The sequence below is a fragment of the Entelurus aequoreus genome, linkage group LG17 (assembly GCF_033978785.1).
Source record: "Entelurus aequoreus isolate RoL-2023_Sb linkage group LG17, RoL_Eaeq_v1.1, whole genome shotgun sequence".
In the NCBI taxonomy this organism is placed as follows: Eukaryota; Metazoa; Chordata; class Actinopteri; order Syngnathiformes; family Syngnathidae; genus Entelurus; species Entelurus aequoreus.
The window spans coordinates 28,516,945-28,537,253 of record NC_084747.1 but is presented as its reverse complement, the minus strand read 5'-3'; the positions used below and the strand labels follow the sequence as shown (position 1 = coordinate 28,537,253).

General features: G+C 38.8%; 1 protein-coding gene across 1 annotated transcript in view; it reads left to right on the top strand.

Annotated features, from left to right (window-relative positions):
- adgrv1 (adhesion G protein-coupled receptor V1) overlaps positions 1-20,309 on the top strand; it is a 472,167-nt gene that overhangs the window by 217,989 nt on the left and 233,869 nt on the right. Inside the window, exons 64-73 of the mRNA XM_062025438.1 lie at positions 2,525-2,648; positions 2,731-2,854; positions 2,932-3,070; positions 6,140-6,325; positions 10,024-10,259; positions 11,390-11,538; positions 11,609-11,807; positions 13,737-13,956; positions 14,037-14,276; positions 17,529-17,678. Coding sequence (XP_061881422.1) covers positions 2,525-2,648; positions 2,731-2,854; positions 2,932-3,070; positions 6,140-6,325; positions 10,024-10,259; positions 11,390-11,538; positions 11,609-11,807; positions 13,737-13,956; positions 14,037-14,276; positions 17,529-17,678 — 1,767 coding nt within the window. The remainder of the gene's footprint in view (positions 1-2,524; positions 2,649-2,730; positions 2,855-2,931; positions 3,071-6,139; positions 6,326-10,023; positions 10,260-11,389; positions 11,539-11,608; positions 11,808-13,736; positions 13,957-14,036; positions 14,277-17,528; positions 17,679-20,309) is intronic.

Genomic DNA, 20,309 nt, shown 5'->3' with positions numbered 1-20,309 from the left:
GGTTGTGCTTTCTGACTTAAAAAAAAAATATTTGGTACATTCTGTAATGATAAGTGTGACCAGTAGATGGTAGTCACACATAAGAGATACATGTGGACTGCAGATTGATGCCCACTGTTCAATATGTGACGTTAGCAAGTACCCGTAAGCAAGCAAGACCAAAACTGTGATATTTCATTGAGAATATAGAACTTTACACACTGCGCTCCAAAATGTTGAAAAAATGTTTTAGTACGACTTTGGTAAGCTACGAAGCCGCACCGCTTGATCGATTGTCGGAGCATTATGGCTACCGTAGTCAGGCGTACTGTGCTTCAACATACGGTATGATTATGGTGTGTGTTTAAGGACGCCAAAATGGCATCTATTAGGAGACATTATCAGGATTTTGTTTCGCAAAATTATGCAAAACCAACTTTTCTTACCTATTGGTACCTGCCGATGTGTATTTGGGATTTACATAAGTAGCCCCTGCATTGTAGGCCGTGCCGTAGTGATTAAACTCCTCCTTTTCCTCTGTCCTCTTGTTATGGGGCATTCATCCTCTGCTGTTGCCATTTCTAATACAAAGTAGCGTACAGTTCTAACTTATTTCTGTCAGTAGACTCGCTATGGAAGCGCTAAAAACTACCGGTACAACAAAGATGGCGGGGAGAAGACGCTGTGAAAGTGGAGCCGCGTAAATAAGAGCGCCCACAAAACGGCACATCTTGAAGAGACGGTTAGAAAGCGGCTTGAAGATGGTCTGTAACACATAATCTATGCAACATTTTGACAAAGAAGCAGCATTACATGTTATGTAGTCCACAAGGAAGTCATAATATGACCCCTTTAATGTGCCTTATGTATAGACCTGCTCATCGACAGCGCACTTTATGGTCTGAACTAGGGTTGTACGGTATACCGGTATTAGTATAGCACCGCGATACTAATGAATCATTTCCGGTACTATACCGCCTCTGAAAAGTACCGGTCCACCACCTCCCACGCCCCCGTCGTCGTCACGTCCTGTCATTGCTGGTTTACGAGCAGGGGAGCATGTTCGGCAGCACACAATCACAGAGTACTTACAAGCAGACACAGTGTGTAGACAGAAAAGGGAGAAAGGACGCATTTTGGCTTAAAAACTAACGATAAAGGTGAAGTTATAACACTGAAACGCCCTCAGTAAGAGCTGCTTTAAGACATGGCTAGCTAGCTAGTGGCTAAAGTCCAGCCCCAGTCAGCAGTGTTTTAGCTACTTCTAAATCACTAATCCTCGCCTCCATGGCGACAAATAAAGTAAGTTTCTTACAAGTATCATCCCTGCAGGACGAGGAATAGCTAAACATGCTTCACTACACACCGTAGCTCACCGGCGTCACAATGTAAACAAACACCACTGGTGGATCTACACCTGACATCCACTGTAATGATACCAAGTAATGGAGCGTATCTAGTCGATAATACTAAGATTACATCGATATTTTTTGGCATCACATCTTCTTTCATTTTTTTAAAGTTTATATAATGTTTATAAACTCAGGAAATATGTCCCTGGACACATGAGGACTTTGAATATGACCAATGTATGATCCTGTAACTACTTGGTATCGGATTGATACCCAAATTTGTGGTATCATCCAAAACTAACATAAAGTATCAAACAACAGAAGAATAAGTGATTATTACATTTTAACAGAAGTGTAGATAGAACATGTTAAAAGAGAAAGTAAGCAGATATTAACAGTAAATGAACAAGTAGATTGATAATTCATTTTCTACCACTTGTCCCTCATAATGTTGACAAAATAATAGAATGATAAATGACACAATATGTTACTGCATATGCCAGCAGACTAATTAGGAGTCTTTGTTTGTTTACTTACTAATAAAAGACAAGTTGTCTAATATGTTCACTATTTTATTTAAGGACAAACTTGCAATAAGAAACATATGTTTAATGTACCCTAAGATTTTTTGTTAAAATAAAGCCAAAAATGCCGGTTTTTGTGGTCCCCTTTATTTACAAAAGTATCGAAATAATTTTGTTACCGGTACCCGTACCTAAATATTGGTATCGGGACAACACTAGTCTGAACATTACAGTACACATAATTTTACACGTATCACATTAAGCGTGTGATACGTATCTCTCCGTAGGTCAGGCCCTACAGTACATAGATAGATAGATAGTACTTTGATTCCTTTCGGAGAGTTCCCTCAGGAAAATTAAAATTCCAGCAGCAGTGTACAGAATTGAGATCGAATTTAAAAAGTAAAAAGTAAGTAATGGGGGTATAAATGGAAATAAAATAGAAAATATAACAATAAAAATAAAAAGCAACAACAAGAATAAGAATTTAACCGTAAAAATAAGAATATAACAAGAGAAACTAGAAACTACATGTCTTCTTTTAAGGTCCAGAACCAATTAGCAGTGATAAACCAGGGATGACTGTAGGGTTTTGTTTTGTATTTTGGGGGGAAATATCTGAATAAAAAAGCAAGTCCATTGTAAATGTGTGTAATGTTGACTTTACAGAATGAATCAATGAAGACTTTTGTGATAAAAGCCCTTGCTGACAGCGTACTCGAAGGAGACGAGCTCTTCACTGTTCAGCTGTTTCCTGCCAGTGACACGGGTGCTGTCATTGACCCTTTAAACGGTCCGTATTTCAGAAAGTCAGCAATTTGATAAAAAAAACATTCGAATATCAAAAAGTCCGCTGCCTTCTCTCTGTGCTCCAGGCTTGGCGACCATCACCATCCTGGCAGACGAGGCTGCCCTGGGCATCATCGGGCTGGCGGAGTCGGCGAGGAGCATTTTCATCGGAGAGCCTGAAGGACCTTACAATGGCAGCGCTGTTGTCAGGTGACGCAACCATCGCCAGGAGGCAAACGGCGTCCTGTCTGAACGGCGCGTGTGAAAAACCATGCGTGTTGTTTCAGCCTGGTGCGTGGCCCGGGTGTGTTGGGGGACGTGCAGGTGCGTTGGAACATCACTCCCGCTGAGGTGGCGGAGTTTGAGGAGCTATCTGGCACAGTGACCATGAGGGACCAGCAGTCCCTGGCTTCTTTCATTCTGACGGTACTGGCGTCCATGCCCCCTCCGCACTAATTACACCGACAAATCTATGATTCCAGATCCTGAGTCAGTTGAGGACTTGAATGACACCATAGATACAAACCCCAACTCTTATGTTCCTAGAAGGAGTGACAAAAGAGGAAATAATCAATATTGTGAAAAAAAGTGAACTCAAGACCTCAACTGATTGCAACGAAATTGATATGAAAACGATAAAAAAGGTTATTGAAGAGATTTCAGAACCTTTAACAATATATATATCATAGGGGTGTAACGGTACACAAACATTTCGGTTCGGTACGTACCTCGGTTTAGAGGTCACGGTTCGGTTCATTTTTGGTACAGTACGAAAACAACAAAATACATTTTTGGGTTATTTATTTACCAAATTTGTAAACAATGGCTTTATCCTTTTAACATTGGGAACACTATAATAATTCTGCCCACGTTAATCAACATTAAACTGCCTCAAGTTGTTGCTCAGATTAAATAAAATGACAAAACTTTTCTTCTACATATAAAAAGTGCAACATTAAACAGTTTCAAGTCAACTCATCATGCTTAATTTATTACAGCATTTGGGAAGCCTGTAGTTGATTTATTATGTAAATGTTATATTTTTATCAACATGTGATAGCAGGGACCCTGCCATTCAAAACTAGGCTGCTGCATTACTAATGATTAATGTAACTATAGCTGAAAAAATGGTACAATAGCAATAGGAGAGACTATTCATCCCTGAACACCATGGAGTTCATGTAGGCTTTATGATGCAGTTACATTATTATATCAACTATCAGAAACAGAAACTCTTAATTTAACATAATGTCCTTTTTTGCTGCTTCAACACAGAAAAAGGTAAAGTTAAATAACAGACAGACAGGGCTTTGCTGTCCGTAACACACACACACACACACACGGCAAAATGAGCTAACGTTACGCTAAAAGCAAATTAGCTTTCACCTCAAGCCAGGACTGCGAGCGAGCTGAGCTGCCTTTTATATTTCTAGAAGGTCAACGGGCTCATCGTGATGTTACTAGTAGTTGACTGGGAGGTGTTTATTATAATTTGGGGAGAGTCCGCTGCCTGATGCTCACCTGCTAAACGCTAAGCACTGACTACATGCACTCTGAATACGCACTGCTGATTGGCTGTTACCGCTCTGTTTGTAACCAATCAGATGGTTGTGTGGGTGGGACAAGGCTGGGTGCTGTGTAGAGTCCTGACAGAAACAGAGGCAGAAGGAAGCGGAGGCGGTTACTTAATATATTCGTGTGGAAACTCGTTCGGTACACCTCCGAACCGAACCAAAACCCCCGTACTGAAACGGTTCAATACAAATACACGTACCGTTACACCCCTAATATATCAGCAACCTATCATTTCAAACAGGCAAATTCCCAGACAATATGAAAATAGCAAAAATCGTACCGATTTATAAGACTGGAGACCAACACCATTTTACAAACTACAGACCTATTTCTCTACTTCCACAATGTTCTAAGATCATTGAAAAACTGTTCAATACCAGATTAGACAAATTCATAAATAAAAACAAAACACTCACAGACAACCAATACGGATACAGAGCCAACATCTCAACATCAATGGCAATAATCGAAATAACGGAAGAGATCACAAATGCAATAGATAGTAAAAAAAAATGTGCTGCTGCAATGTTTATGGATTTAACAAAAGCATTTGACACAATTAGTCATAATATCTTAATAAACAAATTAGAACGGTATGGAATCAGAGGGTTGGTATTGAACTGGATTAGAAGCTACTTAACCAACAGGAAGCAATACGTGAAGATAGGCGAACACACTTCCACAGAGCTGAAAATATCTTGTGGCGTACCTCAGGGATCAATACTCGGACAAATTGTTCAATCTATAAATTACATTTGTAAATTTATAAAGGACTTAAAGTTAGTATAATTTGCAGATGACACAACAGCATTTTGTTTAGGAGAGAACACAAAAAAGATCATACAAATAATAACAGAATAAATTAACTAATTAAAAAGATGGTTTGACAAAAACGGACTATCTTTGAATATCAGTAAAACTAAAATAATGCTATTTGGTAACAGTAGAGAGAAAGTCAAATACAAATACAAATAGACGGAGTAGATATTGAAAGGGTAAAAGAAAACACATTTTTGGGTGTAATAAGAGATGATAAAATGAATTGGAAATCTCATGTAATAATATACAACATAAAGTAGCAAGAAACACGTCAATAATGAATAAAGCAAAACATGTTCTAGACCAAAAATCCCTTCATATTCTCTACTGCTCGCTAGTGTTACCATATCTGAGTTATTGTGTTGAAATATGGGGAAACAACTACAAATCATTCACTAACTGTGTTACTAAAAAGATCAATTATATAATACATAATGTTGGATATAGAGAACATACAAACACTTTATTTATTGAATCCCAATTACTGAAATTAACGATTTGGTGCATTTGCAAACAGCTAAAATGATGTACAAAGCAAACTATAACCTGCTACACAATAATGTACAACAATTCTTCTCAACAAAAGAGTATAAATATAACCTTAGAGGGAAATGTAATTTAAAACAATTGTATGCACGTACAACACTTCAAACCTTTAGTATATCTGTATGTGGAATTAAATTATGGGATGGATTAAGCAAAGAAATCAAACAAAGCACCAATATGATTCAGTTTAAGAGACTGTTCAAACTACAAGTGTTGACAAAGTACAAAGAAGAACAATTATGATGAACATCTTGAACCCTTTTTTTAGACAAAGATAATTTATGTATTTAATATTTGTTTACTAACTACGCTATATTAATTATTTATTATTTATTTATTCACTGTTCCGTTACAGAGAACAAGGAAATGGGATACAATTGCTATGATAGGAAAAGGGGTAGGATTAAATAAGTTCTGCTTCTTCCTACTCCTTTTCGGACGTGCTGTAATGAAACAACTGGAATTGTGTGATGCATTACATTGTGTCGTATGCATGTTCGAAATCAACTGAAACGGAACTGAACTGAACTCCTATGTTCTCTGTTGTGGCGGAAGGTTGTCGATGATGACTTTCCTGAGGAGCGGCGTGAATTCCAGTTAACGCTGACGTCCGTGACGCCAGGACTGGACATCAGTCCCACTGCACGCCGTGCCAGGATCATCATGGCCGCCAGTGACAACCCCTATGGCCTCTTCTCCCTCAGCCAGCAACAGATCCGTGCAATCGAGGAGGAGCAAACTGTGAGTGCAAAAAACGATATTCAGCAGTACCTCAACTATTGGTTCTGTGACAGAGCTCTTAACCTAAAACGCTTGTATCTCAAGTCAACGTCTCCCATTGAAATGAATCGAAATCAATTTAATTTGGTTCTTGTAACATGTAACATGCCTTTGAAGAAGAAAAACAAACTTTTAGATACTAAATATTGTATAAAACAACACAATGGATTGCCCGACAAACAATTACAATAGTTTTGTGAAGTAATGTAACAATAATTTTCGCCCTCTTTTTGTGCCCTTATCCTTTCCATCCTTACCCTTTCCATCCTTTGTGACTGAGCTACTGTGTGGAACAATTTCCCTTGTGGATCAACAAAGTTTGTCTAAGTCTAATGTACAGCGGTTACCTTGGAGAACGGACTTTGATGCTTCTCCATCAAACACACCATCAGCAGCTTCTCCATATTTTCATGGATAAATGTCAGCCCTTTATATATCATTTTAAGACTAGCAAGTGCCACGCTCAAAGTCTGCCACGTGTTCTGTCATGTCTGTGATGATTTCTTTCTTTAATTTGGTGAATACCATCCACTTCTTTCTCTCAGCTCTGTCCTCCATACTCACTTTCTCACTTTCATGGTTGGAAAAACACATTTATGTCCATTTTTAGCTATCGGCTAGGGGTGTCAAACGTGTTTTAATCGGGGGTCACATTGCAGTTGTAAAGAACATAATGTCATTCATGGCTGTCTTGAATTTCCAATAATTTCTACAACTCTTGTTTTTTTGTGATAGAGTGATTGGAGCACATACTTGTTGGTCACAAAAAACATTCATGAAGTTTGGATCTTTTATGAATTTATTATGGGTCGACTGAAAATGTGACCAAATCTGCTGGGTCAAAAGTATACATACAGCAATGTTAATATTTGGTTACATGTCCCTTGGCAAGTTTCACTGCAATAAGGCGCTTTTGGTAGCCATCCACAAGCTTCTGGCAATTAATGTTTTTGACCACTCCTCTTGACAAAATTGGTGCAGTTCAGCTAAATTTGTTGGTTTTCCTGACATGGACTTGTTTCTTCAGCATTGTCCACACGTTTAAGTCAGGGCTTTGGGAAGGTCATTCTAAAACCTTTATTCTAGCCTTATTTAGCCATTCCTTTACCACTTTTGACGTGTGTTTGGGGTCATTGTCCTGTTTGAACACCCAACTGCGCCCAAGACCCAACCTCCGGGCTGATGACTTTAGGTTGTCCTGAAGAATTTGGATGTAATCCTCCTTTTTCATTGTCCCATTTACTCTCTCTTAAGCACCAGTTCCATTGGCAGCAAAACAGGCCCAGTGCATAATACTACCACTACCATGCTTGACGGTAGGATGGTTTTCCTGGGATTAAAGGCCTCACCTTTTCTCCTCCAAACATATTGCTGGGTATTGTGGCCAAACAGCTTAATTTTTGTTTCAATTGACATCACATGGACAAAGATAAGACCTTCTGGAGGAAAGTTCTGTCGTTTAGCTGAACTGCACTAATTTTGTCAAGAGGAATGGTCAAAAATTTGACCAGAAGCTTGTGGATGGCTACCAAAAGCGCCTTATTGCAGTGAAACTTGCCAAGGGACATGTAACCAAATATTAACATTGCTGTATGTATACTTTTGACCCAGCAGATTTGGTCACATTTTCAGTAGACCCATAATAAATTCATAAAAGAACCAAACTTCATGAATGATTTTTGTGACCAACAAGTATGTGCTCCAATCACTCTATCACAAAAAAATAAGAGTTGTAGAAAGTATTGGAAACTCAAGACAGCCATGACATTATGTTCTTTACAAGTGTATGTAAACTGTTGACCACGACTGTATATAAATATGATTGCCAATATATGTGATTATTGTTGTCGGGTTTGTCAAAATCTGTAGATTAAAAAAAAAAATTGGCAGTTCAGTTGCCTGAATTTTACTGTAAAATGTATGATGTTTTTACCGCATATTACTGTGAATGGAAAAATGGTACCACATTTTTGTATTTTTTTTAAACGTTAAAATTCTGGCGAATGAACTGTGGGTTTTTTACAGTAAAATCAATCAAAATGTTTACAGTGTACCGTTTGATGGATAAGTTGCTTTGAAATCATGAGGCAATAAATTTAAATATTTATTTAAAAAAATGTTTGGAATATATGGTAATTTGTTGCAGATTAAGTTTAAAAAATATTCAGTTGCACGCGGTACGTGTATTTTTTTGTGCTGTCAAATTTAGATTTGATTAATCATGATTAATCACAGATTATTACTCGCTTGCTGATTGAAATTACTTTACGAAAAGACAATTACTGGGTGATAAATCTGCGTATACTAAGTTAAATTTAAAGTTAAAGTACTAATGATTGTCACACACACTAGGTGTGGTGAAATTTGTCCTCTGCATTTGACCCATCCCCTTGTTCACCCCCTGGGAGGTGAGGGGAGCAGTGGGCAGCAAAAATGGGTCCCATTTTTTTATAGTCTTTATACATGATGGATGCAGTTTTTTTTGTGATTAATTGCATGAGTTAACTCAGGGGTGTCAAACTGTTTTTTTTACTGAGGGCCACATCACACTTATGGCTGCCATTTAGAGGGTTGTAACAGTGAGACATTGATATAAATGTATGAAAATGGATCTCATGATATTATTACACAATTTCCTATGCATTTGATTATTAGATAGTTTTACATACTCTCTAAAAAAAATGTGTAGACTTGCAGCTCAGTTGCCAGAATTGTATTGTAGAATGTATGGTGTTTCTTTTTTTTACAGCATGTTACATTGAAAAATGGTACCACTGGTTTTTTTTTTACAATAAAATTCTGGCGACTAAACGGCTTGTTTTTTAAAATTATAAAATCCATGGTTGTTGTTGTTTTTGCAGTGTTTTACGGTACCATATTTTTTTTAACGTCAAAATTCTGGCAACTGAGCTGCCCTTTTTTATTTTACTGTACAACCTATTGTCATTTTTACAATTTCATGTATAACTTGCTCTATTATCACAAGTCAATGAGATATTTATTTTTATTTTCAGAATTTTTTTAAAAAATATGTTATTTTATTAGAAAACACGAAACTAATAGTTTATTATTATTACAGATTATAATTGTTTTCCAACCTGAATTCATACAAATGTAACTAACATTACATTATTATCATGAACAACATGATTTTTACAGATTCATACATAAGTCAAGCAGATGTTTAAGTATTTAATTTTATTTGAATAAAAAATGGAACATATGATAATGTAATATTTGTTACATTTTTAGATAATATTGAATAAAAATATATGCAATAGCCCGTAGTACATGTTTTTTTTCTGTCAAATTGGAAAGAACAAATACATTTAGTAAGAAAAGAAAGCATTCTATTGACTGTATTATTTCCATATAAAATTATGTGGCCCCGGCCCTTGAGTTTGACACATGTGCTAAAAGCTATTGCTAGCGAGTAAGACCAGATGATTTTGTCGGCTCTCACTGTGACATTGGCTACTCCAACTAATGGCGTAGCCATGGTTTTTGTAACTTAAAGCAAAACTAGTCGAGAGACTGCTCTTATCTCAAAACACTCTTAAGTTGAGGCACTCTTAAGTCGAGGTACCGCAGTGGAGAAAAATGCATATTGTATTTTTGTCATATTATACTCACCATCCCTTGCATTGTTTCCCCTTTAGGTGAATGTGACCATCAATCGCTCATTAGGCTCTCTGGGCGGCGTTTGGGTCAGCTATCAGACCTCAGGCAGCACAGCTGTCAGTGGTGAGGACTTTGCTTCAGCTTCAGGACGATTGCTCTTCACCCCGGGCCAGACGTCACGAGACGTCCCAGTGCGTATCCATGATGACAGTCTTCCAGAGGGCCCTGAGATGTTCTTCTTTAACATTACCGCCGTGGATTTGGTAAACATCAGGTACAGTGGAATGATTACCGTAAATGCCGGACTACAAGCCACTACTTTTTTTCCCCCCTACGCTTTGAACCCTGCAGCTTATAAAACGACGCGGCTACTTTATGGATTTTTTCTTCGCTGACAGCCATAATGCATAAAGTTCACATAAAACACATGCAAATACAATGAAATGGTGTGTTATTCTTTGTGCTATGGTGCCATATTTTGGACAAGTTTGTTTACTGCAGGTGCAGCTGGCTGAATGGCTACAGTGTTTTCTGCTTTAAACTTTAAACCGGAAGTATAAGTGCCATTCCGTTTTTTAATCAACCATAGCGTTTCTACTCGTACGGATTCTTCGTTTATCACTCCAAGCAACGTTTGTACGTTTTACAATATAACTAAAACAATTCTTATTTACTAAACCGTTCCATGTGTGATGTATGTAGGAGTGTTTTCATGCATATTTTTACACACTATCGTAATGTAATCAAGCGAGCGTCGTTAGCATTATCAAACATGCTAACACAGATACGAGTGTCTGTGTTAGTAGTATTAACTTACAATGGCATTATTTTGTATTGCAACACTAAAATTGGCCCTAGTGTGTGAATGTGAGTGGGAATGTTGTCTGTCTATCTGTGTTGGCCCTGCAATGAGGTGGCGACTTGTCCAGGGTGTACCCCACCTTCCGCCCGAATGCAGCTGAGATAGGCTGCAGCACCCCCCGCAACCCCGAAAGGGACAAGCGGTAGAAAATGGATGGATGGATGTTTCAGTTTCGTAAATTCACCAAAACGTCAGCGTGGAGTTTTTGTGTCTGTTCAGCTGATTGGAGAGCCTGCTTCCGCAGCTAGTGGGTCCTTGACGATGACTTTTGTTTTGTTTGATTATCCATTTTACTGCCTGTTACAGACAGTAAAACAAACAAAAAAATTAAGTTATGTAAATAAACATTTACAAAATATTTCTGTGTAAATAACTCATTTGGCAACGTACATATCTGTGGCTTAGGCTTGAGGCTAATATATGTAAAAATATTTTTTTCCACTCTATAGTCCGGAAAATACGGTACCTGTAGTAATGATGGAAGTAAGTTACAGCAGTGTGAACCAGTGACTATTTAATCTCTGTCTCCCCCTATTGGTCAGTGGCGTGGACTACACAGTGAAAGAGTTCGGTCTCCAGCTGGACCAACCTCCACTCCTTGGTGACGTCTCATCTGTTGCTGTTGTAATACAGAAGAATGACAATGCTGAGGGTGTCCTGGAGTTCAGACAAGACTCTGTAGACACCACCGGTAGGTCGAAACACATTTAAAAAAATAAGTATTTTAATCGATGTTGAGAGAAGAAGTTCTTCTGTTTCAGTTGAAGAGCATGCAGGCTTTTTGTTGGTCCCGGTGGTGAGGGGAGCCGGTTCTTATGGAACCGTCTCAGCCGAGTACATTTCCACTGGCCTGAGTGCGACGCCCGGCCTCGACTACATCTTGAACAACGGCTCGGTGACGTTCCTCCATGGCCAAGAATCCAGTTTTGTTAATGTTACCATTTTAGACGACATGCTAAGGTCAGAGAAACAAAATAAACATCTACAGAAGTACAGTGGAACCTCGATTCAGGAATTTAATTGGTTCTTCAACAGGGTTCTTAAATCAAAAACTTCATATGGTGCAGTGTTTTTTAACCATAGGGCTGAAGCCCATTGTCGGGCCGCCAAAATATAATTGTTTCTCAACTATGGTCCGTATGAGCCGCAGCGGTACTCAGTTGTAATACACTTTTCCACCACTTGTGGCAGTAATGACAATATCAAACAAACAGAAGAAGTCTGTTTATAAGTGCAAAAATGATGACTAAAGTGGTGAAGCTGTACTTTCATTTGCACTTTAATGTTATTGACAGTTTATTTAAGAAAATATACGTAACTTATACATTTTGTTAGAATTAACTTATTTTAGCACTGCGGAATTGTATGTACATTTATTTTTCATCAGTTTGGATGTCCCTTCTTTTGCAATATATTTTATTTTTGTACTCAGCCTGACCGAAGCCTTAAAGGCCTACTGAAATGAAATGTTCTTATTTAAACGGGGATAGCAGATCCATTCTATGTGTCATACTTGATCATTTCGCGATATTGCCATATTTTTGCTGAAAGGATTTAGTAGAGAACATCGACGATAAAGTTTGCAACTTTTGGTCGCTGATAAAAAAAAGCTTTGCCTGTACCGGAAGTAGCGTGACGTCGCAGGTTGAAAGGCTCCTCACATTTCCCCATTGTTTACACCAGCAGCGAGAGCGATTCGGACCGAGAAAGCGACGATTACCCCATTAATTTGAGCCAGGATGAAAGATTTGTGGATGAGGAACGTGAGAGTGAAGGACTAGAGTGCAGTGCAGGACGTATCTTTTTTCGCTCTGACCATAACTTAGGTACAAGGTCTCATTGGATTCCACACTTTCTCCTTTTTCTATTGTGGATCACGGATTTGTATTTTAAACCACCTCGGATACTATATCCTCTTGAAAATGAGAGTCGAGAACGCGAAATGGTCATTCACAGTGACTTTTATCTCCACGACAATACATCGGCAAAGCACTTTAGCTACGGAGCTAACGTGATAGCATCGTGCTTAAATGCAGATAGAAACAAAAGAAATAAGCCCCTGACTGGAAGGATAGACAGAAGATCAACAATACTACTATCAGGAGACACCGAACCAAACACTGGACATGTAACCACACGGTTAATGCTGTGCCGCCTGTCGAAGCCTAGCAATGCTGTTGCTAACGACGCCATTGAAGCTAACTTAGCTACGGGACCTCGTCAGAGCTATGATAAAAACATTAGCGCTCCACCTACGCCAGCCCTCATCTGCTCATCAACACCCGTGCTCACCTGCGTTCCAGCGATCGACGGCGCGACGAAGGACTTCACCCGATCATTGATGCGGTCGGCGGCTAGCGTCGGATAGCGCGTCTGCTATCCAACTCAAAGTCCTCCTGGTTGTGTTGCTGCAGCCAGCCGCTAATACACCGATCCCACCTACAACTTTCTTCTTTGCTGTCTTCATTGTTCATTAAACAAATTGCAAAAGATTCACCAACACAGATGTCCAGAATACTGTGGAATTTTGCGATGAAAACAGAGCTTTTTGTATTGAGATACAATGTGTCCGAATACTTCCGCTTCAACCATCGACGTCATGCGCAAACGTCATCATACATAGACGTTTTCAACCGGAAGTTTCCCGAGAAATTTAAAATTGCACTTTATAAGTTAACCTGGCCGTATAGGCATGTGTTGCAATGTTAAGATTTCATCATTGATATATAAACTATCAGACTGCGTGGTCGGTAGTAGTGGGTTTCAGTAGGCCTTTAACTTTAACAGTCATATAAATAAAAAGAGGGGTTAGTAAATTGGGGTTCCACTGTAACCTATCAGGTCATTCGTGTACTGCTTATGACTTCCATATGAAATGTTCTTCTGTAGTGAACGTGCGGAGGTGTTTGAGGTGTTGCTGGTTGGAGCCACAGGGGGAGCGGTCCTCGGCTCCCACAGAGTCGCCAGAGTTACCATCGACAAGAGCGACTCTCTCGGCGGCGTGGTGCGGTTCGTCAACGAGAGCCTAATCGCCATCGTCAATCCGGACGACACTCGAAAACTCACGCTGGTCTTGGAGAGGACAGGAGGCTTTGTTGGCGATGCAAAGGTAGCAAGAATGACACAAAAACATATTCCGACGAGTGTTTTTTTTTTTTTTCATTCCTGATTGGCGTTTGTCATCATCAGGTTGCTTGGATCATCCTTGGACCAAACAGCAGAGAGACCCTCCCTCTATCCAATACGGATATCGGGGCGCCTTTGAACGGCTCGCTTGTCTTTAGTGACGGCGAGGAAGGCCAACGCGTTATTGAGTTGCGGATCCTCCCTCACGGCCAAGTGGAAATGGAGGAGACATTTGTGATAGAGCTCAGTGTTCTGTCAGGGGATACGGACATCCACCCTCAGGCGGGCTCCGTAACTCTGAAGGCAAGACAGACTCTTTCATTTTTTGACTAACCTGATGAAAATGTAGTACATTGTACAGTATAGTGAATATACACTATTTTTGCCAAAAGTATTTGGACACCCATCCAAATGATCAGAATCGGGTGTCCTAATCACTTGGCCTGGCCACAGGTGTATAAAATCAATCACTTAGGCATGGAGACTGTTTGTACAAACATTTGTGAAAGAATGGGCCGCTGATTTCCAGCGTGGAACTGTCACAGGATGCCACCTGTGCGACAAATCCAGTCGTGAAATTTCCTCGCTCCGAAATATTCCAAAGTCAACTGTCGGCTTTATTGTAAGAAAATGGAAGAGTTTGGGAACAACAGCAACTCAGCCACCAAGTGGTAGGCCACGTAAACTGACAGAGAGGGGTCAAGCGCATAGTGCAAAGAGGTGGCCGACTTTCTGCACAGTCAGTTGCTGCAGAGCTCCAAACTTCATGGGATCTTCCAATTAGCCCACGTACAGTACGCAGAGAGATTCATAGAATGGGTTTCCATGGCCGAGCAGCTGTATCTAAGGCATACATCACCCAGTCCAATGCAAAGCGTCGGATGCAGTGGCGTAAAGCACATTGCCACTGGACTCTAGAGCAGTGGGGACGCGTTCTCTGGAGTGATGAATCACGCTTTTCCATCTGGCAATCTGATGGACGAGTCTGGGTTTGGAGGTTGTCAGGAGAACGCTACATTTCGGACTGCATTGGGCTGAGTGTGAAATTTGAGAGAGGAGGAATTATGGTGTGGGGTTGTTTTTCAGGAGTTGGGTTTGGCCCTTTAGTTCCAGTGAAAGGAACTTTGAATGCTCCAGGATACTAAAACATTTTGGAGAATTCCATGCTCCCAACCTCTTCCAACATGACTGTGCACCAGTGCACAAAGCAAGGTCCATAAAGACATGGATGACAGAGTCTGGTGTGGATGAACTTGACTGGCCTGCACAGAGTCCTGACCTGAACCCGATAGAACACCTTTGGGATGAATTAGAACGGAGACTGAGAGCCAGGCCTTCTCGACCAATATCAGTGTGTGACCTCACCAATGCGCTTTTGGAAGAATGGTCTAAAATTCCTATAAACACACTCCGCAACCTTGTGGACAGCCTTCCCAGAAGAGTTGAAGCTGTTATAGCTGCAAAAGGTGGACCGACATCATATTGAACCCTATGGGTTAGGAATAGGATGGCACTACAAGTTCATATGTGAGTCAAGGCAGGTGGTGTGTACCTATATAGTGTACCTTTTAAAGCAGCGGTTCTTAACCATAGGGCCAGGGCCTATTGTTGCCCCCTAGAGGGCCGCCAAAAAATATCTGTTTCTCAGCTATGGTCCATATAGGCCAAAGTGGTGCTCAGTTGTAATACACTTTTCTACCACTTGTGGCAGTAATGACACTATCAAACAAACAGAAGAAGTCAGGAAAAGTCATGGAGAAGTTTCTTAAGCGCAAAAAGTATGACTAATGTGGTAAAGCTGTATTTTCATTTGCATTTAAATTTTATTGACAGTTTATTTAAGAAACATATATATTACTATTATTTATTAATTTTTTTAGAATTTATTTTTGCACCGCGTAATTGTATGTAAATATATTTTTCATCAGTTTTTATGAGTCCCTTCTTTTGCAGTTTATTTGATTATTATTATTTTTTGTAATCAGCCTGACCTAAGCCTTGGTGTGGGATCTGAGCCCAGGATGTCGTTGAGGCTTGTGCAGCCCTTTGAAACACTCGTGATTTAGGGCTATATAAGTAAACTTTGATTGATTGAGAGAATACCGTATTTTTTGGACTAAAATCTTGCGCCTCATAACCTGGTGTGCCTAATGTACGTAGTAATTCTGGTTGTGCTTACCGACCTCGAAGCAATTTTGTTTGGTACATGGTGTATGACCAGGAGATGGCGGTCAAGCACAAGAGATACGTGTGGACTGCAAATTGACCCCCCTGTTCAATAAATTACGCAAGCATGTACCGTATTTTTCGGACTATAAGTCGCTCCGGAGTGTAAGTCGCACCGGCCGAAAATGCATAATAAAGAAGGGAAAAAACATATATAAGTCGCACTGGAGTAACATGTCGAGTCGCATTTTTTGGGGAAATTTATTTGATAAAACCCAACACCAAGAATAGATATTTGAAAGGCAATTTAAAATAAATAAAGAATAGTGAACAACAGGCTGAAAAAGTGTACGTTATATGACGCATAAATAACCAACTGAGAACGTGCCTGGTATGTTAACGTAACATATTATGGTAAGAGTCATTCAAATAACTATAACATATAGAACATGCTATACGTTTACCAAACAATCTGTCACTCCTAATCGCTAAATCCCATGAAATATTATACGTCTAGTCTCTTACGTGAATGAGCTAAATAATATTATTTGATATTTTACGGTAGTGTGTTAATAATTTCACACATAATTCACTCCTGAGTATAAGACACACCCTCGGCCAAACTATGAAAAAAACTGCGACTTATAGTCCGAAAAATACGATACCTGTAAGCAATCAAACTCAAAACTTTGATATTTCATCAAGAATATAGAACATTACACACGGCATTCAAAAATCTTAATAAAGTAGCGTACATTTCTAACGTATATCTGTCAGCAGACTCGTTATGGAAGCACTAAAAACTACCGGTACAACAAAGATGATGGGGAGAAGACGCAGTCAAAGTGGAGCCCCGTAAATAAGACCAAAAATTAAGATGCATCCTGAAGAGACGGTCAGAAAGCGGTCTGTAACACATAATCTATGCGACATTTTGACCAAAGAACCACCATTACATGTTATGTAGACCACAAGGAAATATTTTAAATGTAGAAAAAAAAAATCAGAATATGACCGCGTTACAATCTGGTGCACCTTTTGTATGAAAATAGACTTGAATAGACCCGCTCACCGGCAGCGCCCTATGGTCCGAAAAATACGGTAATCTTTGTGGTTACCACATGTTCTCAAGGTTTATCCTGTCAAACTCCAAGTAGGTTAAATATAATGATTGAATACGATTAAAATTGAGAGTAAGATTACTAATTCAGGTCTAATATTTGAGTGGGCTACCATTCATTATATCTTCTCAAGAGATACTACAGAGAATTGGATATAAGTCTTGTATTGAAGCTGTAATAAAAATGGTTGATGAAATGTGAGTTCTCACTTTTGTGAGATGCTATACAATCGGTGATCACAAGTTCTAAAACTGTCTTTGTTTTTCAGATTGAAAAATTTGGGGACCCAAACGGTATTGTTCGGTTCACTGAGGATGCTCTCCAAGAACGTATCTACAGTGAACCCACAGAAGCAGAGGGCTCCATCAACATCTCCTTACTCATTACACGTCGAGAAGGAATCATGGGTAATATAACGGTAAGGTCACTGCTTCGACTGTGTGGCACAGACAAGGTGCTTGTTTAAAAAATGTTTCCAACAAAAACAATAGTTCAGTTAAAGGAATAGGGATGTTCCGATCAGGGCTAAATGCTGCTGAGTCCGATACCAATGATCCATGAGTGACATCGGTTGATACCGATTACTTGTTCTAACTGCACATGTTTTTTAGCGCTACTGTATTGTTAATTTCAAACATGCATACAGTTGCAATATGATACGTCACATATATTCAGTTTCCCATGACTACTTGTCCGAAAAGGAGTAGGAAAAAGCAGAGCTTTTTGTAATCTTTTTATTGTTATTATTTATCTAGGTATTTATTAGTTATTTACTAACTCATTGTTTAGTCATTTTTTATTTACTCATGTATATTATTTATTCACTCTTTTGTTACAAATTGAGGCTGCTATGATACAAAATAAGCTCTGCTTCCTCCTACTCATTTTGGAAATATGTGATGTATTACATTGTGATTGTATGCATGTTCGTAATAAATTGACACCATAACCATAATACAATAGCGACATAATATTTAAATGTGTTCCTTATTCTCTTTAATAGTCAATAGTACACAATAACTAAATAAAAACAAAAAATACTGCCTACTATACATTTAAATGTTTTTTGTTCTTAAAGTCATGCTGTGTTCAAGAAATTAATCCCTGAGTTTAATTAATTGAGGTGATTAATATTATTAGCTAAGGGAAGCGGCTCCACACTGTGTACGGCAGGGCTTCTCAATTATTTTCTGCATAACACGGTATCCTTAACATTAAAGAAAAAAAAAAAAAAGAAAAAATATGGTTTAAGTTTATTTTGAACATGCATACACTAACAATGAATCACATTTTAGCAGTTGTTCATTACATGTTCGAAAAGGAGTAGGAAGAAGCAGAGCTTATTTAATCGTATCCTTTTCCATTTCATAGCAATTACTAACACATTTGTTCACTTCCTGTTCTCCATTTACACATAATTTACTCCACGGATAATAAATAATAAAGTGCTCAATAAATAGTTACATAGGTCGAAAATCATGTAGTGATATGAATAAGATTATCTTATTTTTCAATAAAGTTTAAAACGTTTCTTCTTTGTACTTACTATAGATTTACTTACAACAAAGAACAACTTTATTAACATTGTTTTTTAGTCTGTAATTTAGGCATCAATTTGCCTAAAATGTACAAATAAATTAAATCCTTATTTAAACTCTTATTTAAACATTTTTGACCGACTCGAACCATTTCATAATGAAAAATAATTGTTTTGGCTTTTGCAATCGTGCTGTAGCTGAAAGTTGTTGTTATAATTAATGATACTGTCTTGTGGCGTTTGTTGTGACCTTTCCCATCCACCGTAGTTTTCCGCCATTTTTGTTATGATGATGTCACAAGAGGCTTAACGTTTAATGTCCTTATTTTTAAAAGTGTTAAACTTCATATAGAGTCTGCCCCCCTCAATATCCAATGTTTTCCTTTTTCTAGTGTCACTTTTAAAACTACCTTTGATCGATACTTATCTTCCGGAAGGCAAACTTTCCGTGCACCGATGATATACTTGAAATTTAGGAATATTAATCGATCTAAGTCGTTACACCCCTAATATGTTTATATATTTAGGGAAAGTAGATTAAAAATTTAAAAAAACTTTATGAATTTATGATCCTGATTTATGTTGGGCCAGCCGAGAAGGCCCACCACTGAAAGAAAAAACTTGAAATATATCTTAGACTTGGACTTGGACTTAGACTTCCTTTTATTGTCATTCAAATTTGAACTTTACAGTACAGATATGAGCGGAATTTTGTTGCATTAGCTCATGGTAGTGATAAAAGAGCAATAATGTGCAGATATAAATAAATAGATTACTGTACAGATAAATATATTGCACTTTAATATGCATCCACGTTTATGGATGTATGTTGTATTGTCTTTATATTCCAGCGAGTTAGTCCGTTTTTGGGGGGAATTGAGGGGATTATTATGATGCCTTCAAGAGTGTTACGGCCTGAGGGAAGAAGCTGTTACAGAACCTGGAGGTTCTGCTACGGAGGCTGTGGAACCTCTTTCTATAGCCCAGCAGTGAAAACAGTCCTTGGTGGGGGTGGGAGGAGTCTCTACAGATTTTCTGAGCCCTGGTCAGGCAGCGGCTTTTTTGTGATTTCCTGGATAGGATTAAGATGAGTCCTGATGATCTTTTCCACCGTCCTCACCACTCTCTGCAGAGACTTCTAGTCTGAGGCACTGCAGGCTCCAGTCCAGACAGAGATGCAGTTGGTCAGTAGGCTCTCTATAGTGCCTCTGTAGAATGTGGTGAGAATTAATAACCAAATACATTTGGTTATGAAATAGGTATACATTGTTACATATGGTTGTGGTTCCATGAGAACACTACAATATGGCAGTATGGCTTTTTCACACTACAATGACTACTAGTATAATGAAACAAAATGGTAGACTAATACAATGCACTGCCTTGTTCAGTCCCCCAAATCATCCATTTGAAAGGCTATCCATTGGAGTTTTCTCTCTCTTTTCATCCCACGCAAAACGTGCATGCGCTGCTGAGCTCTTTTTACAAGAGGGACCAGGTCATATTGTCAGT